At 43.6% G+C, this 26328-nt stretch overlaps 1 protein-coding gene across 3 annotated transcripts in view; it reads right to left on the reverse strand.

Annotated features, from left to right (window-relative positions):
- FAM219A (family with sequence similarity 219 member A) overlaps nucleotides 1–26328 on the reverse strand; it is a 93395-nt gene that overhangs the window by 33691 nt on the left and 33376 nt on the right. For all 3 annotated transcript variants that reach the window (XM_064735225.1, XM_064735224.1, XM_064735223.1), the window contains exon 2: nucleotides 6006–6105. In XM_064735225.1, coding sequence (XP_064591295.1) covers nucleotides 6006–6105 — 100 coding nt within the window. The remainder of the gene's footprint in view (nucleotides 1–6005; nucleotides 6106–26328) is intronic.

Raw genomic sequence — 26328 nt, forward strand, 5'->3', positions numbered from 1 at the left:
CTGATTTTTTTTCTCATTTCTATCAGAGAATCTCAACAATTTGCTCAGTTTGGTTTTCTTCACAATGTTCTGAGCTGCTTCTCGTATTTGAGGTGACTTGACTGTGGTGGGTCAGACATAGAAGAGAACCCATAATTTGCAGTTCTGGGTTTCCCCTTCAGGCATAAAACCCCCATTCAGACTCTGGATGTTTTGGCCCATTCTGAATACAAAATAAAATAATATCTTCAGGACTAGCTCTCCTTCCTATACTATCAGACTGCAGGTAGCACAAAAATATGGACTGGCTAAAGAACAGTCAGGTAACACCCCTTAAATTATCCACTTACATTACAGCTTCCTTCTTCACGACTTTCTGCCTGAAGGAGTACTAGCCAAGCGTGGTCTGTGCAACACAAGATGTGAGTGGGTGTGAGTCTCTTGGCTCGTGATGTGTGTTGGTACCCAGGAATGTGTCATGGGAGAGGTGCACATACTGTGGAGGGCCAGGCAAGGCCAGCCAAGCCCTGGTGCAGTGGCATAACAAATCAAGCAAAATTACAGTGATACAAAAAGCCAGGTCATTTGGTGAATCTCATGCCACATCATTCCCATATGCATATGCTCGTGCTCTGCTCCTGGGATTTACTGTCTGGAACCCCCCTTCCCTCTGTCTCACTCCCTCACACATTCCCTCCTGCCTGGATCTGTCTGCTGAAATCCAGTGATTGCTTTGTTCCAGTTTGTCTGAACGGCTTTACTCCTTACCCAAGCCTGTCTCAGGCACCTCTTCCTTTCTGCCCCTCTACTTCTCTTCTAAGTAATCTGCAATAATATGCCTGTCAGAACGGGTTTTCTGCCCTCATCTTTGCAGCTCTGTCTGCAGACAGCCCTACTAGCCTTAATGTGATGCAGCTGCTCACTCTCTCATCCTTTCCAAAAAGAGCCTGGAAATATCCTACAGAAAGGATGCTGCCATAAATCTGTGTATTTCTCTTATAAATGGAAAGAGTAATAAGAGATGAAAAAATGTTTAAATAAATTCCTCCCAAGCTCCATGAGACTTCTGAGTGGTGGGCTGCACTACTGTCTTCATGAAGAAAATCAATAGCAGTGCTCTATTGCTCCTGCTCTCTGGCTTCCACCCCACCCTTCCCCCTGCACAGTGCACAGACTGCGTTCAAGGAAATGGGTGCTCCCAGGGGAGCAAAATGGCTTTTTGCACTTAAGGTAATGATGTCACTTGAGGTCGCCATGCAAACAGTTATGGATATGAAAATCTGCAGTTCTGTCAACAGAGCTGGAACCTGGGGACCTAGCTTAAGAGTTAGAGCCTTTTTATAAAATGTTTCCCTAATTTACCTACAGAGCATCTTCCCAGAAACAACAGCTGCTGTACCTAATTAGCATTAATCACCTTGTTACAGAAAAGCAACTGGGAATAGTACAGTACTTGAAATACTGACAAAATGATACACTAATGGCATTGATCTGTCCACTCTACTTCAACTTCCCCTTTATTATTCTGTTTTCTGTATGAAAAGCTTCAGAAGTCACAAGTTTTGGAGCAGACTGGGAAGGGATGATGCAGAAAAGGAGCCACAGATGTAGGCAGATAAAGAGCCTTTTAGCCTACATAAGATGCTTCCTGTCGGCTCTGTTTGTGACTGCACTTCCCAGCTCTGCATCTTGACCTGAGGCAAGAGTAGTCCTGGAAGGGGATCTCTGAGCACTGCATCCTTTTGGGCAGCACTAGGAGAGGCTGCTCTGCTGTGTGCTTTGTGGCTCTTTGATGGAGAGCTTTAAGACAAGCTCTGAACATACACCTCACCCTGGGGGAAGGGGTAAAACACCTACACCAATTGAAAGATTAATCTCAAAAGCCACATGGGGCACTCTGTTGTTTACTGGGATCAGAGACCTTCTGTAAAGTTTCAGCCAGAAATGCACCAATTTTGTTAAGTTGAACCCAGAGGGCTTTGTAGTTCTGACTGATAGTCCTGGTACTATTCCTCTCTGACCACAGAGCAATTCAATATCTGTCATGAATACACTGCAGCAGGCTGGAAGGCAGGAGCTAACAATACAGACATGTCATCAGCCTCTGTCCCCTGATGGATTATATCCTCTGTTCACTTCAATCTCCACCAAGATGGGGCTCAGTCACGAATGAGTTTTGTCCAAGTCAGACACACCAGGGAACACCATTCTGTATGTCCTTGTGACGGTGATTTTGCTACTTTTTAACCCTATCAGTTCTGCTTGGTCTAAGTGAACATCATTCCAGTAACATCCTTGACGTGTGACTCTGTTTCTTTAGCATAGACATTTTCACAAACTTTTATGGCCCCTTTGAGGAATCTTCCAAAAACAGTGTCTCATTCCCTATATAATCCAAGGAGAGGAGGTGCTTCCATCTAAGGCCACAGGCACTTTGGAGAGCTGAAGGCAGCTGTGAGTGTCTCTGCCTCTCTCCCACATGTTCATCTTACTGCCAGGCTCCCAGCGTGGTGGATGTGCTGATGAAGCTGCCTCTGCCATAACCCTTCATCCCACCTGTTGCATGTTTTACAGCACTCTAACCAATTTCCACATTGCCCATTCTGTTTTAACACAAACTAATGTCATGACTGATAGGAAAGACAGACACAGACTGTCTGGGTAGGGATTTCAGACCAGAGATGGGAAATTAAAAATGCAAAATAGAAAAGCAGATGGCATAAGCTTCATTAAAATAATATCTCATCTCCTGGGAATGCTAGGAGGATCTGTTGCCTTCCAGTGGATGTGGTGCCCTGAGATTTACACTTGGGGATTATTCTGTTCCTCCTTATCATAACTCTCCTCTGTTTTCAAAAGGCTTGTGGTATGTGCTCCATCTGGTTATGGCTCCTAATAAGGATGTGCTGGAGACATCTCCTAAGCACTAATGTACACCCAGCCCCCAACCCTTGCTGTCAGGAGTCTCCTTATCAATGATCTGAAAGAAAGAAAGAAACAAGGCTGAGCATTGCAGCTCCGGATAGAAAGACAAAGTGGGAGTGCTAGAAAAGTGACAAATACATAATTAATATGGATACAGTATCAATAAAGGTTGAAAATTATGACCTGTGTGAACTTGGAGATCTTATTTCCCTTTTCTGTGAGGTTCTTTTCTTGATGCGGCCCTAGCATCAAGCACTATTATTCCATTTATGAAGCAGGTGATACCTTTAGGAAGTCACTAGAAATACAAGACTCCCGTGAAGTTTTTCCTGTATCTAACTGACCCCCCTCAAGCAAACATGTAGCCAAATGTATTTATTTAGAGGGGAACAAGCAACTAAGGAAAAGACCACTCAAGCAGCAGGATAAATCTGCGGGCAGTATGTGCAGTTTTCACGCTCTTTCTGTCACACTTCAATCACTACAGTGTCTGGAAGCAAAAGTTGTATTCATGCTGGGTTGGTATTTAATTGAGCTCACTTGAACCAAGCTTCCAGCAAGCACATACGACAGATTTACACACGAATCTTTGCAAACTGAAAAATGACATTTATCAACCTTCCATCAGAACATCTGACATTTGAACAATTGATTCTGATTTAACAGTGAAAAATGCCACCATCCATATGAAAAACCTGCAATAGGCTTAAGCCCCTAGTTGCTACCATCCCCAACAATGGCTTTGCCAGACAAGCTATTAAAAATTTATGTACCATCTTAACTTTTTCTAGCCTCAAAGAGATTAAAAACAACTCTGACAAGTTCAATGCAGAAGGGACAAAAAAATCTAGTCAGAGGAATGGGGGCCAGAGCTGGGAGATGCAGTGATTAAGCTTCTAGAAAATTGAAGAGGCTGTGCAGATTTTTAGAATAAGAGCAGCAGGAGCTGATGTGGATTAAAGGCATGTTACACTGGCCACAGACAATACTGTCAGTCTCATTTTGCATCAGATAACATAGAGCTCATCTGAGTATGGCTAAGAGTAGAGAGCTGGTCCAAGTGCCACTAGGTATGTGTTCACTTCATTAAAGAGGAACACTGTTTTCACAGAGATGTGTTGGGGCAGATTTCTCTCTGGAGACAAGGCAGGAAGATGCTTGTCAGCCTTCAGGGCAATTCCTCTTCAGCAGATAGGTTTCACCCCCTGTTATCTTCATAAGCATACTGTGGTCAGCACTGAGGTCACTTGGCAGAGGCACCAAGGGGAAAGGAGGTCCTGGGAACAGTGTGCCTCCACTACAAAAACTGCTCAAACACTTCCAGTACCTCCCTTTGACTCTTCATGCCACTCAGCACTGGCTAAATGAAAGAGAATATTTCCTATGTGGGAAAGCAGAAGTTCTGGCAGGAAGAGCTAATAATTCTCCTCTATCTGATTCCTGGAAAAAAGTTGGTAAGTGCAGAAGTGTGACTGTGGCCTGTTTTCACGTATTAGTCCATTTCAATAATAATAACCTTACAATCAACTGATGTAGTCATCCCCAGCTGACAAATGTCAGCTTACAGAACAGTGAGTTTCTCCTGTCCTATTCTTCTCATTTGTATTATTCCAGTTTTCATGTTTTTTTCCTCTATGCTATTTCTGAGCCTTTACTGTACTTATTCCTCCCAAATGTGCTCTACTAAATTTTCTCTGCTGACTCCTGCATTTTATGTAAAAGTCATTAATGAACATATACACAAAATGACTGTTGGAGAACTTCATTAGTAATGTCCTTTCTTCTGATACTTTCTCCTTCAACACTACCTGATGTGTATTGTCTTCCCAAGTTTCTCATTCTACCAGCTTTATTTATAATACTGAGATTGTTTAAAGATCTACCTCAAATTACTATTCCATTTAATTTGTATGAATTGAACTTCTTTACCCTGAATCCAAATCTGTTTTCAATGATCTGATCTCCTAGAAAGGTATCATGACTTACTAAAGCCAAGTCTAAAAAAGCCCCGTTTCCTATCAGGTTAGTGAATCTCAGGAGGATATTTCATTGTGCAGAAAGTCAAGAATATTGCAGACTTACCAATAATAGCATCAATTCCTCTCTAACCTGTTTCCTGGTGTTAAATTATCCAAAACAACTACTGCAGTAGTAATTATCTGTCTAGTAACATTAAAGAACTATCTTGGAAGCGAAAAAGGATCCTGGTGGCATATGGCATGCTGGCAGTAATAATCTTTTACCAAACTATGAATTGTGCTGTCATTAACACACACTGCTGCTCCCTGCCTTTTCCTGAAAAGCAGCCACTGTTTCAGAGTATTCATGACTTGCATAACCACCCTCAATCAGCAGCATCCTCTCAACGTCACTTGCTCTGATGTGAAGGACAGCCAGGGGACTCCTTCCTGCTCCTACTGGGAAATTTTCCACACTTAGATTCCATTTTTTTAGCAAAAAGCACACTGTTCCTTTGGCTTGTCTGTCATCAGGTTCTTGAAGCTGTGTGGCTAAATAGCTGCTCAGGTTTTGGAGGCAGACAGGCATGTGTGGATTGCTCTTGTAAGCATTAGCCTTGAAAAGAAGCAGTGTCTTGTAGTAACAGGATGATTCTGCTTCCAGAATTAAAAAATATTGCTCAGAAATAGATGAGTATTTGTGTGGGAACCTTTATGGACTTAGAAGTCCTTTATCTCACAGAAAAGCAGCACTTTTTCTGGTAGTGTCCCAACTCCCTGATCCTTTATCTTTTGTTGCAACTATTCTGCCTTCTCTTCTTTTTACAGTCCCTCCATATTATTTTCATTCTTTATTTGGCCAAGCCTTGATCTCAGCTTAATAAAAAACCTGTAGGTTTAAAAGAACTATGCCTTGCTTTTAAGGCATTGCTTCCTTTCGTTACCACATCCATGGATACAGGGGCTTTACATGTTTGTAGGTCAGTTCCCTGAATCACAGCAGCAGAATCACAATGATAAAACTGCTCTGTGAGTTGCTTGGGCCTTGATGGCATGCTCAGCCACATGCACGGAGATCTGCATATGATTCTGTCTTTCAGGCCTTGGATTCAGCCTTTTCACTCTCCATCAGCACAGACTCACCTAATTTCACTTGAAGTGGAGATGGCTTATAGTTCATGGCTACAGTCTCTCCCTCTCTCGTATCACAATCTCTGTCCGAAATAGCTGCAGCTGTTGGATCCTGTTAAGAAAGAACAGAAACAAAACAGAAAGGCTTAGCTGAGAGTTCTGCAGCTCCTTCTCTGAGTGGCTATTAGGCAACTCCACTCCCTTCACATTCAGAGGGAGCAAAGAACATGCCAGTGTTTTGAACACTGATACCCAGGGGCAAAACACAGAACTTTGGAAGCACATTTATTATGTTAAAAGTACCTCTGGAAATGCCAAATTTCAACATCAGGCTTATGTGATGGATGATACCAGGCATATAAAGTGGATGGTGGGTCACTAGTTCAAATTCAGCCTGGGCTGGTAGTAGTCCCAAATAATTTTCACATATGACTCCTTGGGGTGTTGTATGAAACATATTTACAGTTTCAGATGAATCCCAAGTAGACCACTCAACTTCAAACTTAAAACTAAAAACTTTGAGACCAGGTGTGTGTGGAAGTCCAGCTTGGAAGGACTGAGGACTACATGGGTAGGAGAATTCAATTTCTGCTCCCTCTTGGGACCTTCTTCATGGCTGACAGGAAAAATCTGGCAGCACAGTACCTTTCACTGTCACTAAAATTTCCCCCCTGGAAAACCAATCTCCCCAAACACTTTCTGCTCCAGCCTACTGGCAGACAACATGTATTGAACTCTATGTTACAGCACATCAAAGAACTTGAGAGAGAAACAAACTACCAACTCAGACAGTTCTACTACTGATAAAAATAACTGAGGTCCTTTCACAGCAAACTGCAAACCTCTTGGAACTCTCTCCACTTAGCACCACAATGAAAATTAAAACTAGTTTTCAAACATGTTCTTACTTCCATCTAGAAGATAGAAATCAAACTGAACATGCTGATAGATAGATGCGTATTGAATTTGGGTAAATCACAGTTAGAGATGCACAGGCAAAGCAAACATTCAGCATTAGGTCCAATACATTAACAAACCATCACTTGTGAGAAATCATACAAGGCATCATAAATTTAATACTAGAATACTATTGTCTCTCTCTCAGTTTCTGGAGTTTTTATTTTGTACACAATTACATGTAAAATGCAAAATATCATTTGGCACTGACACCTGTACCCAAGCAGAGTCACTGAGTTTCAAAGCAAGGTCACATCACTCTTCACTCTCAGTAAAAAAAACAATCACTTATTGAGCTACTCAGTGCACATTAGCTCTTTTAATACACTGTGCTTAGGAGATAAAATGTAATTTTTGAATTAGTCTCTAGCTTGGTGGAAACTAGTTAACATATGTAGTGCTATAACATTTTATGAAAATCCTGCTCCTTTGCACTACCCAGTAGACTTTGACAGTACTTAAAATGGATGGTGGGTACAAGACCTCACATTCAAGGACAATGCTGAACAAAAGACAATTTCTTCTGCTTTCCTCTAACGCAGACACTGCTGCAGTTTTCTTCTAATGTAGGAGTTTAGTGACTAGGTTGCAAACCAAAAAACCAGCCTCCAGGAGAACATTTAGGCATAAATCATAGACCAGTTCATGTGGTATCCTTGGAACATGAATCTGGTCTCAAACATGCCCAGATGAAGGGAACAGATCAGAATCCAAGCTGCAGGAAAGAATCACAGGGTGTAGCCTCTCACCCTCCAGGGGAAGGGAGCACCCAAGATTTGTAGATGCTTGTGGACAAAAGGAATGTCGGAAGTTAGAGGGTCCACAAAATCTTACAAAGTTCTGTTAGTAAATTACATACTTGTTATGGAAATTGGTACATTAGTTCTTAGCCTCCTATTAAGCACCCAGCAGTGGGTTTAGGATAAAGGAGGGAGGTGAAAGGAAAGGGAGAAAGAGATGAATTAAAGAGGAACAGAAAGAAAGAAAGGAAGAAAAAGAGAGAGAAAGGGAGAGAGAGAGAGAGAGAGATCAGCAGTCCTGGCTCCATTGCTGATGCAGATGATGGAGTGTTCAGGGTCCTGGGGTGCACACACAGGGCTTTGTGGGGGTACCTTTTTATAGATAAGTTTACCTGCCCTGGAGGCAAGTTTCTCCCTTTCTGTGTAATTTAGTTACTGTGGAAATGGGTTGGAGGCTTCAGGGTATTTGGTGGTCTCCATATCCTCCTACATGTCTGCTTCTTGACCTCATTCCTACACCTGTGCTGTGTTGTGCTAATCTCCAGGAGCCAGGATAAAGATGTTTGTCGCAGAAAAACACTGCTCTACCTCCCTGTGGCCCCTTCTCCAGCCCTATTCTATTCAGTGTTCTATTACTAACAATCCTTAGCTGTTACTAGCAACAATCCTTGGTTGGCTCCAAAGCCATCCGGCTATCAGTGTTTGAGACATTCACATGAGCTCCCTTATCTTTCAGCTTCTACACATGGGAACATCTAGATAACACAAAGGACATGTCTGTCTGTCAGGCATGCTATAATCTCTCCAAGGGGGATGCCCAAATGGTGCTAAGTGGCACCATTTGAGTCCAGGCCTCCTGGATGAGTATCTTTTCTCTGCCAATCTGGAAAAAGGCAGGACACAGCCATTTCTAAGGAGCATGACTCCAAGACCTGCATGCTTCCTAGGTGCTACTGGACACAATAAGGAAGTCCTGTGAGCCCCAGTCTGCTGGCTGCAGGAAGGCACAGGAGTAGACATATTTACTGCGGGAACTGACACAGTGTGATGACACTGTCTCCTGTGCTGGTCCAGTCCAGCAGAGAGTACACTGAGCTCAAAGCCAGAAGTGCACATGGCAGAGAAGGGGTTTGGCCATTTCTAGACTAGCCCAGGTTCACATTGTTAAAATCATGCTAAAACTCTAAATCCAAACCAGCCCTTCCCTTTTGTGGCAAACTGATGTGCTCACAGTAACTTTACCTTTGCAGGCAACCTGACATGAGACATCCATTTGCATCAACAGAGGGAGGGGAGGAATGTTCTGAGGTGCCTTTGAAGATTTGAACTCCGAGCCTGGACCAGTGAACTCAGCTGGAGAAATCTCAAAAGTGGGCTTTAGACCAAACACACAGAAAAGGCTTCCTAGGCCTCCAGAGGAAACCAAGATGATTTTCAAAGAGTGATTATTCCCATTCTGTCTGAGACACTCATCTTAAAAGGACACAAATCTGTCCTCAGAGAAGTGTTTCCCTCTCCCCACAGTCTAGAGAGAAGGTCTGACAGCTGGTAGAGCTTCTGACACTGGAGGTGGAAATGATGCAGAACATGGTAGCAGAGTCAGCCCTAAGAATTCTTCCCAAAGGTTTGGCATGACAGTTTTCAGCCCCAGCAGCACATTACAGCTGCACAAGAGATCCACAGCTTGAGCAGAGGGATCACAAACACTGTGGGTGACGACTACTGCATGCATGGGCCAGGCCCACTCCCCCCAGAGAGTAAAATGGATTTGAGAGGAAACCCAGCTGGGCCAGGGACAGTGTCCCCAGCTCCAGCAGCTATCTATCCCTGGCCCAGGAGTGGCAAGACACTATCATATTTCCCATCCATCACTTCACAGACATTCTGCAGCAACTCACAGGACTCCATAGTAACAATGCCCACTGTGAAAACAGCAGCATTCCCACGCCAGCTCGGCTGGAGCTGTCTCTGCACAAACACACTCAGCCTCTGTGCATACTGAATGGATGCAGTTCTCTCTCTACAGCTCAACTGTCCAGAGAAACGTTTACTTGACTGATTAGCCTTTTGCTAGTGAATGCCTAAGAGCACACTGAGATTCAACACAGGCTTTTGCTATTGGAATTCACTTGGCAATTTTTTTCTTTTTCACAAGCCTCCCTACAGCAATACACACAGCTCTGCCCACAACATCAAAATCTCAGTTATATGGTGTGACTGGTCCCAGGACAGATGATGTTATTTCTTTTTGCTCACTGAGGACAATGCAACGCTCCCAAACTAAAGGCAAGTGCTGAGAAGTGCCTGCAGGGACTGTAGATGGCTAAAGATATTTAATATATTTAAGGGATTTTTTTTGTTGTTCTTGAGACTTCTGTATGTCTTCATTCCTAAGGAAAATATATATTCAATCAGGGCACTGCATGAACATTTGGCTGAGGCCAGAGTTTAATCAAAGTTTTCTCCCCACATGCTCACAGCTTAATTGGCCATGCACAATCACAGCATTTGAACGGTGGGGAGTTTTCTTACTAGATTGTTTGTTTCTATAGGCTCGACACAAAGGATCTTGAAAACTGCCCTCCTGCTAGGAGCAGCCATGTCCCACAGTGCGTGCACCATGTGCCATTTCTGAACATCAGAAATTAGTTCCAGTGAACCTTTGTGGAGTAGGAGTGCTGTGAATCATCAGTATGCAGGAGCACAGACAGAAGGTGAAAACACTTTAAACTGAAATCTGGGGTTTAAGGAAGATGGCATGCTTAGCAGGCTTTTTAATTTTTTCTCTTTTAAATCACTTTCCATTTTGCAGTACTTAAGAAAGCATCAGCTCAATAGCCTTTTACTCTTATTACCTACCCCTCCCAATAACCCACACCAACTGTGGGGTAGGGAACAGCCCCAACTGATGGAGTTGGGTGCTTGGTACAAGCTCACCCTGGTAGCACCTGGGAAAACAGAGCTTTCTATGCCTTCTTTCACAGTCAACACTTCTGACCCCTTAACAAGGCCCCACTTTCCACTCTGCAAATCCTCAGGGACCCCAGTGCATGTGGAAGGGAATGGCACACACAATTTCTTTGGTCTTCAGCTGCACCTCGAAAACATATGTGTAACTTGAGAAGTCTTTATCTGCCCCTCCTTCTCAAAATCAGTCATATTTACACCACTTATGAAAATGTTCTCCACTCTACGGGAAATTCATCACCAACACAGCTCTGCTGCTTTTTTTGGATAAAAGCAGAGGGTAGAACTGCCCTCATCCTCTAATCTCAGGGAAAGACCCAGAGTACAGGGCTTGACCATCACTTCTCTGCATAGTACACAGGCTGCTATCTGACCACCATCAATTGTATCAGTACGAGTCAACTGATCAAGAATATCATCCAGCTAGTCTGTCTCTCTGCAATACCAAATCAATGATGTACTTGCTGTCTTCTGTCCTACTTAAAAGATGCTGGAAGTCTCAATACCAGCACATGTGTCACAGCTTACAGTGAGGGCTTGCAGCTCAGCAGACATCTGCTTTCTGGAGCTGCCCATGTGGGTTGCATACTGCACACAAATGCTAACAGGAAAGGACAAGTCCAAATGTTTTGTTTCTTTCCTACATCAAACATTGAGTCTGAAAAATGGATGGATGTCCTGTGCATGGGGGACTGACTTAGTGAGCAGAAAAACAAGTGAGAAACCACACACCCTGAATACAGGCATTACATTTGGGTCAACGAGAAGTTTCTGTAATTCCAGTGTTGTCATTCAGACTCTTGGGCTAGAACATTGTGCTGCTAATAAATATTTATACCTTCAGTCTGTGCCCTGGGGAACAGAAAGTGCTGTACTGTTGGCAGATTCCCTCTGCCTCAAGCTCTACCATGCCAGGTATTCCTGAGAAATCTGGCTATAGAACGCTTCTGGGAAGGGGACTCTGATGTGCACAGGTAGGTATGTAAAATATCACACTGTGTTGGACAGCAGACCTCTGTAGCCTCTACATATCACTACGATAGAGACATAAAGTATCTATGAACATAAAGTGCCAAAAAATCCCACCAGGAACAAAAAGATTGAAAACCAAGATGTGCAGAGTTTGATGTCTATGCAACAAACACTATAAAGGAAAGGCTCAAATTTACAGGGGATCAGATTTATATAGGGATGAATCAAACCAAATGTATAGACAAACAGTGGTCAGTAATAATGGCATGTTTGGCAAGAGAAAGGAAAGAGTCACAGGGCAATGTGCAGCAGGAATGCAACCAGAAAACCTCACAAAAAAACTCTCATGATTTCTTCCTCAGGCCTCAGCTTAACTGATTTCTTCAGTGGGCCTCAGCTCACTTAATGTGTTTCAGTTTTGGAGCCCATTTTTTCAAGGGGATGTAATCCCCCTACCAGTCCCATGGATAAAAGCTAGAAGGTATAACCACCCCGGAACACCAGAAGAATAGGATTGCTCAGAGAAGAAAGGGGAAGACTAAGCGGGATTGCAAGGAAGTATCATAAAAATACTGCAGAGTTAAGGCTAAGGAGATGTACATTTGCTAGATGAAGTTGTGGCATGTTGCTGCAAACCCAGGTTAGAAACTGATGTCACACAGAAATTTAACAGAGCTGATCTGGTTTTCAGGCTGACTGATCCTGATCTGGTGCAAACTGTGAAGATCCCTGGTCTTTTTAGGGCCCTTTCCCCATCTGTCTTAACAGAAGGACTTCCTTCTACGCCAGACTTGGAACACCAGTTAACCCTGGAAAAGCCATTCTCCAAGTTCCCCTACCCACTGCCAAGGACCACGGCTGACCTCCACCTTCTCTCTGGGAGAGCTGAAGAAGACAATCTTTTCCCTAAGCCTCACATTTTGAAGGAACTCCAGAATCACATGGGGTCCAGAGCAGAAGGCTCCTGGGAAGACACAACTGTCACTCTTCCTCAGCATGAGCACTCCACCAAATCCAGAGCAGTAACTGTTCATCTCAGCATCCCCACCCTCCTGTACCAAAGCCAAAATAAATGACATTTTGGCAACACAGTGACTGATGTACTGAAAAACATTCTGATAGCTACTGACTCCATTTCAACAAAGCAATAAACAACAACTGTTTATTGACTTTCTACTAGCTCTGCCAATGCACCACTTCCAACATTGCTGTTTTTCTTTTCTGAGCATCTACTGAACAGATCTTGTTTAACAAATTAGGCCTGCAATATCCACTACAAGATCCAGATTTTGAACCTGATTAGTTTATAATTGTAAGACAAATTGGTGTTTGAAACTATTTTATATCAGGAACTGAGAAGCCAGTAGTATTAATATTGCTGCAAGATTAAAACCTTTAGTCTTATTAATTACACCGAACCAGCATGTCACTGAAATGACTTTTTGCTGCGTGCACCTGCAGTTGGGGTAGCTCAGCTCACTGACAGGTAGCCAGCAGTTCAGACCATTGCTGTGTTTCAAATGGGGGCAGAAGAGAAGTGCCAGGCTCCCTGCAGGTGCTGCAGTGCCGGTGCTGAAATGCTGCCCTGGAACCCTGGCCACAAAGGGTCTGCCCGACTGCCACATCCAGGCTGAACAAAATGCAGCAAACAGAAAGGCATAAGCTGTGGAAAGGGAACAAGATGTTTCAGTGATCTATTTTCCTAATCAAAAATGACATTTGCAGCACAGGGAAGAAACTTTTTTTTTTAGATGATGGTGTATGACTAATCCTGGGAGTCTACAGTAGCAGAGGAAGCACCAATGCAATAACTAGACCAAATACTTTGGGAAAGCATTTGAGGGACAAACAAGAAAAATGGGAGTAATTACATGATTTCTGTTAGATTTCCCTCTGAGAAACCAGCAGCACAAGCAGCCCCCAGCCTTTTCCTTTCAATCATGATAGAGTATATTTAACACCGTATTTCCCTCCAGGCTCTTTCACACACATAAGCCATCTCTATTATCACATGCATTTATAAGTTTGGTATCTTGTGCTAGCTTTACATGACTTAAATTGGATCATTAACATTGCAAATTAGAGAAATGCCACACTGCACTCCACACTGCCTGCAGCACTTACCAAGTGGCATGCAATAGCTATTTAAAACCAGCGATTAATTGAGGTATGTTTTCAGGATGATTCAGTATCAAAATAATTCCTTCCTTGTAAAGGATATATACGTGAAGATATTACACCTTTCCTTTTGTGCCTCTGATTATACAGCCATAGCTCTGAGGTGCAACATGAGTATTCAAGCCACAAAAGCATCACAGATTCCTTGGTAGCTATTGTAAGAGTCAGTTTAGCAACTGGCATCTGGCCAAACCAGGATCATAAAAAGCCCCATACAACTTTACAACTGCTCTTTAAACCTCAACTCTTGAGGGGAGATACCCTTAAAATGATTAAAAAATTGAGCCATATGTCAGAGCCAAGGTCACAGTGTGTTTGGAGAACAGAGGCAGGAGCAGGAGCCCAGGTCCTTGGCTGTATGTTGCAGCTGAATGCTATGGAAAACTGCACAGCCCCAGTGCAGTCTGCAAGGGACCATGGCAGCTTCTTGTAGTGACTGAATTTGTGCCCATCGGCTATTGTCAAGAGCTTATTTCAGGTCTGTGTCCCATCTTTTCTTCTTCAAGCCTTTAACAGAGCCTCACCAAGAGGAACAGCCTGTTTTTCATTTCCACCCCAAATGAAAATTTTCAGAGACTCCCCTGCATAGTGAAGGGAAATTGTGCTTCCTTCCCATGGACAACCCTAACACCTAGAGGAATGGGCTGAGCAAGTGCAGGACAAGTGGAGCCTACTACTGAAAGGCCATTATCGTCAGCATATACAGACTGGTTTATGGATCCTCTCCATGCACAGGTAGGCTGCCCCAGCTGTACATGAAACACAAAATCAAAGTTTGGCTGAATGAAACACTAGAAATTTGGGTTGGTTCTAGCAGATACTGCAGAAGTGACATATTCTGACAAAAAAAGACCTGGTGCAATACAAATGACACCAGGAGAGCCCTGTTGCAGTGACGTTAGTTCCCACCAATGTCCTGGAGACCGGATAATTGCTGCCACAGGCCATTGATTGGATCCAGCATGGCAAACACACTGTTATTAAGGTTTTACAGTCTCTGGCTGTAAGAACAATAGCCGGAAAGTATGGGATGGCTCCACATCCACTCCTTTCAACAGACCAAGGGCTCTAATCAGTGGTTCAATGTCACAGCTATTAAAAGCATAAATCTGGGGTTACCTGCTATTTTCCAGTTGGTTTGGGATTTGTTTTTGTAAGACAGCTGATTTCTACATGTTCAACCTCTGTACAGGTGTGAAGAACAAGGTCTTTCTTTTCGCTTCTGGAATATCCCTGGCACCTTTAATCTAATCCCTCAGATCCCTTTCTGAGCTGTTTGATTGCTTCTTCTGTTCACTCCTTCTCTGAGAATAATTTTTCATTCTGCCTGTCTCCTGCACCTAGTAAATGTCCCGTCTTCCAGAGAGCAAGGGTGTCTGGTTCTGTAGGCTCTCTGACTGTGGTCTCAACCCAGGAAAGGAGATAGGGTGTAACAGGATACAAACAAAGCCCTGAAGATGCACTGCGGGGCTCCACCACTCTGGAATGGAGGCTCTCCAGGGAAGTAATTACGGCACCAAGCCTGTGAGAGTTCAAGAAGGATGTGGACAATGCTCCCAGGCACATGGTGCAGTTTCTGGGGTTGTCTTGAGCAAATCCAGGAGTTGGACTCTATGGCCCCTGTGGGTCCCTACCAACTCAGAATGTTCTATGATTCAAGAGATATATCAGAAACCATAATGGAAGCCCACTGGCATCTAAAGCTCTGTAACAAATATAAAAATCACACACTCTTCCAACACAGCCCTAAAGATGTGCAGCTACCCAGGGCTCCTGCACCAAGTGTATCTGCCACACTGAAGACAGGTGGAGGTGTCAGTGGTGGACAGCACTTAGCCTGGACAGAGCAGAGACTCTGACACAGCACAGCCCGTGCTGTTGCTGGGCTCAGAGCTTTCCCAGGACAAAGTCCTAACTGTTCATTTGTCCATACTGCAAAGGTGGATCCCAGCAATAAAAAATTGCTAGCTTCTCTTCGCTAGTAGAGAAAACAAAGCCACTAAGCTCAGAGTTCAGCAGCCCTTTTCTCTTTAGCACCACACTTTCAACTTGTCTCCAGAGACAGAAAGCTCAACCATCAGATTTCCATATTTATAAGGAGAGAGTTTCTGTTTAGCCAAGCTTGCGACAGAAATAACCCTGCAAACAGCAACAGCAGCAAGGCAAACACATCTGAGGGGCAAGGATGTGAAAGCCAGGGGATATCTCACAGTGCTCCTACCTTGGCATGGCTTTCCAGCCCTGCCTGAGAAATTCTGAGGGCACAAATCATTTTGGCTTCTAAAATAAGAGCTTGCCTCGCCCCCGCCCCACACTCCTGTATCTCCGTGACTAATTAGCATCCGGAGGGATACAGATTCTCTTCTGATAAAGCAATGTTTTGCTCCCTTCTCCCCTGACACATTTGTATTAGAAATATCCTCATTATGTGGCTAATCAGGGAAGCTGAGACAAAGGCACAGAAGCTGACTTAAAGGGAAATCACTGATTTTTATAAAAGCAGCTTATAAATTATTCTGTCACAAAAGGGCAGGGATATTTCCTCCCCTTCCAGTGCTGAAAAAAAATGCAAAATTGAGGTTCCTGAAGAAAAAAAATCTATTTTTATTACCAGAAGTGGCTTTTTATCATTCCCACTATTTCTGAGCTTGCTCCCAATTTCCTTGGTTACTGCAGGGTTGCAGTCAGTGCACTGCAAAGGTCCTGGAGAGCCTGCCAGCCCTGTGCTGCACACAGGGGCTGGGCTCAGCAAGGTATCTGACAGGTGCAGCGCTGCCTGACACTGTGGACAGCAAGTGACAAGGCTGGTTAGCAGTTTACCACGCTGAGTTTAAAAGTCAGCAGCACATGAAAAGTCAGCCACATCACCAGCCATCCCTTGAGATGGTCTGAAGATATTTTAGCTACATCTTTCATGTAGCACAGCAGGCTGAGTGAAAACCAGAGCGTATTGAGGTAATCTGCACTTGGCAGAAGGTCTCTGAAATAAAGGCAAGCAGACACCATTTGGCAATAGCAGAAGAGCTTTTTAAAGGAATTTGTTTCCCTTCCATGCTCCCCGGAATGGAGCTGGTGTCCATCCAGCTCCAGCCTGTCTCCTTCACCTCCCGTTGACAGCACCAGAAAGAGATACCAGGCCAGACAGCTTCCGCCTTGCCTCCTTCAAGGCAGCCCCTTTATCGGCTGAAATCACGCCATCTGTGCCCGGCACCCTCTGAGGAGCCGCAGCAGATTGTGGAGCATGGGAGGATGCACTGCGTGATGTGGGAACAGGAGGTCGAGGGAGCTCATTGCATGCACAAAAATCCCAACCAGATCCCTGTTTGAGCTGGGAATGGAGATGAAATGCTCCCTGGGACAGGCTCAGGCACGTGCACAGACTCCTGGTCTTTATTCAGGTCCCTCTGGGCTGCTGCTCCTTCTGCTGCTGCTATGTGGACCAGCCCCAAGGCCCTGCGCTGGCCCTCCCAAAGGCTTTGCTGGAAGGCAGACTGCTGTGAGCAGTGGCAGGGGTCTGTCTGCTTTGCTTTTTAAGTGTGACTGCCCAAATCTTTGGATTTTGAGAGGGTTTTTTTCAGACGCCAAATGTCTACTCTTCAGGTGAAATTCTGCACTTCGGACATTTCTCTTAGCCTAATTTGAAATATGTTCCATATTTGTATAAATTTTTTTAAAAATCCCAACTTTTTTCTTTTTCTTTTGTTGAGGTGGGGTGCTGGGAACACATTTGGTCACCTGAGCCCTCCCCTCCAAGTGATATTCCTCTCTGCAGGTACAGCCCAAGGCTGAGGCTGATGAGGGCAGGGGGACCGGCAGGCAGTGAGCAGGGAGAAAAAGGAGGATCTGGCACTAGGACTAGAGATGTCTGGAGAAGGTAGTAGAAGAAAGAGACTGGATGGATAGCCAGACAGCTAGGAGGAGAAAGAAGAATAGTTATGTTCCCAGAAGAACAGGTCCAAGAAGATAAGGAAGAGACACAACAGGGACAGCAAAAGGTACCCATGGTTAAAAGCACTGGAGGACACAGCTGCCAGACATCACTGATATGATGTACCCTCCCAGGCAGTGCTCTGCCAAGGCTCACAGACCTGAAGCACAACATCTGACCATTGCTGTTACTTCTCTAGGAGATCCTAGGCTAGGTTTGAGTGAAGCTCCAGAAACCTTCTGGCAATGAACAGATTTAGGAACCTGACTGTGACCTGAATACAGCTAAGGCTGGTGGCATGTAGCAATGCATTCAGACAGAGCCCAGAGACATGTTGGTGATGCTGTGACAGGCCACGTTGGGGTTTTCTCATAGTACATTTTTCTGTTCTAAAACTGCAGGGAACTGACATTTGAATCAAATAGCAGGGATACTTTTCCAAGCTCTCAAATACAGCTACTGCAGCCTAATTTGAGCCCCTGCAGCCCATGTGCTACAGCACAGCCTGTAATGTCATATCCATGTAAACCCTTTCCCTTGGTAGTGCAGCATGGACCTGTGCTGGAGATGAAACAGGGTTACACAACAAAAGAACAGAAGCCCAAGTCTGTGGTTTCTTGCAGAAGCTGCGAGTGATGTAGGGAAAAGGGGAGAGATGATTTTGTGATTATACAATGTGGAGCTGTCCTAGAGAACTGGGACTTGTATGCTCTTACAAGTAATGCGCCAGGTCTCTAAAACCAGATTTCCCAGAAAGAGTCACTAATAAGGTCTCCCTACTTTGCTGGAACACTGGATCAGAGCCCTGCAGTGTGATATGATGGGTGCTTACAAATGCTACCAAAATTGAGTGGGAGTTGTACTTGCTGCAGGTGAAAATATATAAATCAGAAGTGGGGGGGCGGGAAAGACTCAGGCAATAGGTATCCTACACTGAAAACCCCAAATGAATTTCTGGCCTTACTCTGTCTGTCTCAAGCCCTTACCTGTGTAGTCACAAGATCATGAGACAGGGAAGGTATTTTGAAAAATCCAGGGGCATTTGGTAATTTCTGGCATTTCTAATACAACCCTTCACCTAGCAGTAGGGTTGCAGAGACAAACAAGGACTCTGTGAAGTGCTCAGATGTCTTATGTCGTGCTAAATGCCACAGAACAGTCCATAAAATGTCTTTCTAGGCCATTAGGGGAGTTTTGCTCCTCTGCCTTTTCTTCACCTTGTGTTCCTGTGGCTCTGACACGTCATTCTGTACCTGAACTGTTTTTCCAGAATTAGCTTGTTAACGTCTTCATGCTCTTCGCTCAGTTAATTTTCTCACGAACTTACTCTTTTCCTATTATCATTCAAACTGCTGCAATTCAGGGAGAGAGACAGTGTTTCAATTATGTCACACATACCTGGTCAGTGTAAAGAGTCATCTCTCTACCAATCTGTCCTTTCCTCTGTCTCGAAAGCCTATATGCAAGCTTCCCTGCTGCCTGGTGCAGCCATCCTCCACCAAAACCTGGGAGAGTGGAAAACCTCAGTGAAGTAAGAACTATTGAAGTAAGGAACTATTGTAAGAAATGAGAACAGCAGCCCCAACCCTTACCTTGATCTTACCAAAGACTTGCCCTCATCCCAAAAAAGGGTGCATGCCCTAGGATGACCTGGCACCTGGGGAAGTTCCCTTTCCAGACTCACTATTTAGAGGCCTGCCAGAGGTGATGAACAAAGAATGCCCATTACTTCTCACACTGTTTATTTCTACTTCATTATAGATCCATGCATCCAGTAAGGTGAGTCTTGTACCATTGGATCCACAAGCTGTAGGGATGGATTTTCAACTCAGCCTCTCGTCCCTCACCCCACTGACTCAGGTTTGGGATCAGTGTCATTCAAACTCACTAAGCCCTTAATACTTTGTGTTTTGAAGCAGGAGTTCAAGTATCTATTAACCTCTTACCTTTTTTTCCCACCTCTTCGACTGATTTCTTCTTCACTGCTTCAAGAAGAAACAATCTCAGTATTTTCACCATTTCTTTCTTTCTTGTTAGAGATACTCAAACTCTTCATGATGCTAAAATAGTGTTTTTGGGATGGCTGAACAGAAACACACACCATGTTCCAGGCAACATAGTACTGATTCAGGATGACTTTACAGTTTTTTGCCTGCATTTTAATCTCCCTGAACTTTTGTTTGCCTTTATGTTCCTATCATCACACTGCACAGCTGGCTTAATTCCTGTTCCCTGTAGTGATGCTGAGTTTTTTTTCCCTGTGTGTCAGCTTTTCTGCCTTTCTTTTAATCTTCCATACTGTCTTTGCAGGAGAAGTCTGAATCATTTTCCTCTCTTTGTATTTGGGAAAACCGAGATCCAGAGAAGTGAAGCTGCTAAAGATAAGAGAAGGAGAATTGAGTCCTTCTCCAGAGTTCTGTCCCCTGCAAGAAAAGCATCTTCATATAGGCAGTTCTATGGACACATTAGAGAGGATGCACCAGAAAGCAGTGAGGACCAATATTACACCCCAAAGTACACTGCAGGAGAAAAAAAAATTGCAGTTTCCAGCACTATATTACAGTCCTGAAGCATTTTAAATGAAGAAGAAAATTACATAAATCACCAGTCTCACATGCCAGACTGTTCATCAGAATTTTTAAATATTGGTGTCAGTATACAGGCTTGCACGTTGATCCCATTATCTCCCTTTTCCAGCAAATACCTTTTCCAGATTAGCTTGTGAATGTCTTCATGCTCTTTACTCAGTAATTTTCTCAGGAACTTACCCTCTCCTATTATCATCCAAACCAGTGTAACTCACAGAGAGAGCTGATGTTCCAATTATGTCACATGCCCCTGATCAATGTGAAGAGCCACCTCACTACCAATTGCCACTTCTGACAATTTCTTCTCCTGATGAGTCTCACTCATATAAGGAACTTGGAACTAAAAAGGGGAAGAGCAACAAGTAATCCTAAAAAGCAAGTTAAAAATGTGCATCTTTCCTCTTCAGGTACCCTCTCAGTTTTAAGTTTTGAGCTGCGCACAGCATGTATAGTGTCCTATCTATATGTTCCCCCAGGATATACAGAAAAACAGAGACTAGAGAAAGAAACAATGAAACATAAGAATGGCAACTTCTGGGGCTTCAATTCGGTTTCTAAGCTGCCAATAGAATTAATACAAGTGAAAGCATTAGGAAGACCTCTCATTATCAATGAAACCTTTTAGCTTAATAAAGACAGCTTAGACAACACATTCAGATACAGGAAAGATGGTTCACATAAAATTTCTGTAAGAAAGGTCCCCTGAGCCTGGTTCTATCTGTGTGTCTTCACAGTTTTCAATTAACACTGCAGGTAGGCACAGAAACACTTTCAGCTCATTATCCTCTTTTCAAATAGTGGTGGACATAAGATATTTAGCTGAAAAAGCCCTTTGTAGATCTTTTAAATTCCATTATCATTAGGAAGACAGGCATCCAAAAGAGATATTGTTTTCCTTACTAATAGTTTTATCTTCTGCAGGGTAGAAGCAGCTTTGTGCATTAATTTAAGGTTGCAATATCTGTGCGGCTGGAAAAACCTATCTGAAATGTAAATCTTCAGAGCAATGATGGATTGAAGCTGAACTCAGGCACTTGACTTATGGTGGCATAAATAGGAACATTACTGGATCAAATATTCATCATCCTCCCAATGAAATAAAAAATGGTAAATAAATAGAAGTATCTCTGGGTGATCATTCTCATTATCTGACTATACAACACAACCAGAGAATCACTAAAGAAAGTTTGTCATTAGCTGTTAATTGAAGGCACTTTTAGAAAGTGCTGCTTAAGACTTGAAAGATTGACTGTCTTTCCAACCACTACCTAATGTGTATGTTAGAATTGTATTATAAAGCAGTCTCATTAGGACCCTGCCTCCAGCGCCACAGCTCAGAGAGAGCTTCTGATGCTTTAGATGAAATTCACATTTGAAATAGCTCATCTACATACAGCCTAACCCCTAGGCACATCTTCAGCATACTTAACTGCACACAGATCTATCTAAGCTGATGCGCATGTTGTAGAAACACAATATACCTACGTGCATTGTAATGACACTCAAAAGAGGCAGCAGAGTCCTGGCCCACGGTGATGTACAATCACACGATGGGCCAACAACCCACATCATAATGCTCAGCCTATAAAAGCTGAGAGCAGTTACCTGAGGGCATGATTTTAGGTGTGCTTCCTCTTTACTGCTCTTCCACATACCTTCTTTTGCTCTTACCATGCTTCTCTCCTTATTTCCAGACCTTTTGTTTTCACACACTAATGGGAGCCTGTTAGTGTTGAAGAGGATCTCCTGTCAAGATAATAATTCCTAGACACACCATACTTCCCATGAAGCAGCCAGCTTCTACCTCTAACGTGTTCTAACCTGATAAAACGTGAGGGCTTTCAATTCAAAATGGATACACTTCCACTTAAACCTTTCTTTGCCTCTACAATTGTTGAAGTAAAAATCCATCTTGTATCTACTTTACCTCCAAAGCAATGTTTTCAATCTAAGTTATAGGGCCATCTATAGTAACTCAACGTTGGGCATCATCACAAGAATTGGTGCAAACTGCCTACAGAACCACTGCTTTTAACTGAGTGGTGTGATGTAGGGTGATCCTGAGACAGCACACAGGGAGCCTGAGCCCAACAGAACAGGGTCACAGAAAATGAAACAGGGTCATGGCCAGGAAACACCAAAAACAACTCAAGTGGCTCAGCTATACCAGAGAGATCAACAGTTTAATTGTAATATGTGTTCCATAAAAAAAAGGCATTTAGCTATAAGAAAGCATCCAAAGGAGGGCCATGAGGATGGTAAAAGTCTGGAGGAGAAAGCCTTATGAACACTTGATCTGTTCAGCCTGGAGGAGAGTGAAGGGGAAGAGCTCATCAGTCTACAACTTCCTCATGAGGGGAAGCAGAGGGCAGACACTGAGCTCTTCTCTGTTGTGCTCAGGGACAAGTCAGGAGGGAATGGCCTGAAGCTGCATCATGGGAGGTTTAGGTTGGATATCAGGAAAAAATTTTCACCCAGAGGGTGGCTAAGCACTGGAAAAGGCTCCCCAGGGAAGTGGTCATGGCCCCAAGCCTGAGTTCAAGAAGTGTTTGGACAATGTTCTAAGGCACATGGTGTGACTTTTGGGATGTCCTGTGAACGGCAGGAGTTGGATTCGATGCTGTCTCTGGTTCTCCTCCAACTCAGCTTATTCTGTGATTCAGTTTGTACAGCCACTAGAATAAACATCAGATGAGAAGAATGACACTGAGATTGTGTTATGTTTAATCACAGGATAGTGGTGTGCATCTACCCTTTCTCTGTTTTTTATGCTTCCCACTTCTGCAGTAGTTGCAAAAAACTGGAAGCAGAGCAATAGGCAGCACTGAGCAGACACCTGTGCTTACACAGAGACGTAATTCACTCACATTTCCCACTTCACTAATTTTAGACTTGCAGTACTCCTACAGTATGTAAAATCCCAGCAGAATTTATTTGACCAGGAATTAGTATTAAATAGCACAAGCAGTACAGTTTAGAGCCATTTGCCCCAACTTCTCCAAGGGCTTTTCAGACACTACTCCCCCAACATTATTTAACGGGGCAGGATTCAGGGAATTTGTGACTGACAGCTTTTGAAGCTTCCAAAACCACCTGTATGGCTGAACTCTAGTTTGAGCTGCTAGCTCTCAGGTCCAGCTTTTACATAAGGTAAATTACAAAGCCGTGCCCATGCCTACAGTAACCCTGAGCTGCTGACAGTGACCCCTGCACAAAGAAACAATGTGCGGCATCTTAATTACACACTACTTAATGCCAAACATCTTCATTTACAACCATGCCCAGCACCTTGTACCCAACACTCACATAAACATTTTGGTTATCATTCTGTATTACCATTGCACAGGTATCCAGTTGCATTAGCACACCATGTTTTAACTCCAGACACAAGAAGTACACCAAGTAGAACAGGACCTTGTATTGTGGTTTGTGCAGAGCCAAGATGTACCTCACAAAAGCACGGCTGTGTGGAGAGCACAGATGCTGAAGTTGCATCCTTCCTTCATTTCAGTTTAACTCCTCACTGTCTCTACTCCCTGATATATCCAGCAACTGCTGCACAGCTTTTCCTGAGCTGTACATTTCTTCTGAAATTAATATCATTTCCCAAAGGCTTCCAGAACTAACTTAGGTCTTACACCAGCAATACAATTTTCAGGAGGCAGTCATCACAGTGAAGGTGTCTTAAGAGAGAAGAATGCAGCCCACTAACAACCAGCAATCAGGGCTTCTTACTGAGCCCCTGTCAGGAGGAACTCCTGCTCCTTCTGTCAGTGTGACCCCTTGAGACTCCAATCTGCAGGTCATGGACAAAAAGAAGAGTTTGGAAAAGAATTTTTCAGTCACATCCCGACAGAGAGTATGAACTAATAGAGGGAGGTGAACACAGTCTACAACGGTGACTTTAGTCAAGACCTCAGCTATTCAGGCGAGACTACTGCCGCTAATACAAAGCATTCCCCCTTCCACCACAATCAACTGCCAGGCTGACAAGTCTGACATTCACCCACAAATTGCGACATTTGCTTGCATAATGTTTTTGCATTTCTTCCATCAACAGCACGGTTCAGCTGGCATGCTACTTTTTCTTGAAATAGGAGGGATATGGCTTTTCTGGAAGCATAGGCTGCTTTACCATCTGATTACCTCCTCAAAGCCACAGTGCTCACCAGCCCAGAGAGTCTGAGCAGCAGCTGGAAAGAATAAAGTTGGGATCACATCACTCCTTGCATACACAAGCATCTCAATGCTTACTGCTGCGACCACAACTGCATTGACTGGCCTCAAAATTCAGGGCCCAGCTTTGTGAAGCCACTGAAACTGGGCTGTGCTGATTCACAGATGCTGCTGGGCACAGCAAAGGGAGGGAGCTGGAGCATCTCATGTCATATTCAAGATGACTGTCACAAAAACACCACTGGTGAAAAAAATAGACTTTGTAAGCATGCGACTCCTACATCTGTTTAAGTCTGTGAGGTGAGTAAGAGGCTACATGGCTCTGCCATGTGCAGACTCATCCCTGCTTCAGAAGCAGGAGTTTCAATGTTATCTGAGCAAGCTTTGTATTTTATATGCAAACAATTACATGGTCCAAACATCTGCTCTTCTTTCTGATAAACCTTCCTCACTTGGGGAAATGGAGGGAAGAAAATTTCAAGGTCTAGACCAAGTATCTTTCACTCAAATGCACTCAGTAGGTCCCTTGTACAATTGTTTCTAACTGGAGGAACTTCCTATTTCCATTCAGATCTTTCTAGCTGAGAGTGTTGCACCAGCACTGAAAATTAAGAAATGCAAGCCATTACTACTGTTCTCCTTGTTTTCCGATGAAAAAATTTTAAGAGAGGAGGGGCAACACTACACTTCACTGCAGAATTACTGGAGTGACACTATACTTACACTGGAATGAAAACAGCAGTCTTATTTAAACCTTCTAAAGATACCAGGATCTAAGAACAGCAAAAAAGCCCCACCAGGATGGAGGAAGCTGCTTTCATCCCAGCCAGTGTGAGAACCATCTGTTAAGAGATTCACTTACGTTGTTGGAGTAACAATGCCACAGCTGTTCTCCATGAATTAAAAAGAGAGCCAAATCTAAAAGAATTGTGTCTTTCAGAAGACAGTTAAAGAGACTCTCTTCCTTTTTATTGCATTTCAAAATGATACAAGGAGGGAGATGCCACTGGCAAACTCCTGCTTTTTCTTTTTGGAGAAAAAAGCAAAGCACATCATTTTAACCCAAACCTCACCACTGGTTTTCTAAATTTCATAACCCAAGGAATTTCAGTTCATACACATTCTATCCAGTAGCAGATAATTTGAGACCTGTATTAGGGCATTGGTCCCTGTGTGCTAAGTATACCTCCCAAACAAACTACAAATCCATTTGGTACTGAGCACGCTGCCAACAGAGGTGGACATAAGCAAAACAAAGCATAAGGTCATAAGGTTCTTCTATCTCCTCCCAGTAAAAGAAGTGCTGACCTAGAGATCTTTTAGCCAAGTGAATGTTCCTCTATTGTCTTTGTTTATTTTAATGACTAGGGCAAGCCTCATGCAAACATTTGCACCCATTCAAATCTTGTACAAGGACAAGATGTCAGTTTTAAAATTGTCTTGTGCTCAAGCCAACTAATATAATTCCTGAAGACCCCACTCAAACCATCTCCACTGGCATCTGAAATGCCCCTGGCTCCCAGTGAAGTGAGCAGGTGGAGTTTGTGTTCAGACTGCTGGCGCCAGATGTCAACCTCAGCCAGTGTGATGACTTCTTTACAGCAGCCATGACATGACAGATTTAGACAGTGAGTATAAAGAGACTCTAAGAGACATTTTCTGCTCTCTTTGCCTGGATGCACGTGGTCCTGACTCCTATCTGTTCCTCTTCCCCTGTGTCAGCTGTGACTTTGACACTCTTGTTTCTGCATGAACATTGTGATGAACCACTGACAGCTGAAGGTGTGCCCCAGTCTTTAACTAGTACAGTCAGCAAAGAATTTTCACAA

This window comes from Zonotrichia leucophrys, chromosome Z, assembly GCF_028769735.1.
Source record: "Zonotrichia leucophrys gambelii isolate GWCS_2022_RI chromosome Z, RI_Zleu_2.0, whole genome shotgun sequence".
NCBI classification, from domain to species: Eukaryota; Metazoa; Chordata; class Aves; order Passeriformes; family Passerellidae; genus Zonotrichia; species Zonotrichia leucophrys.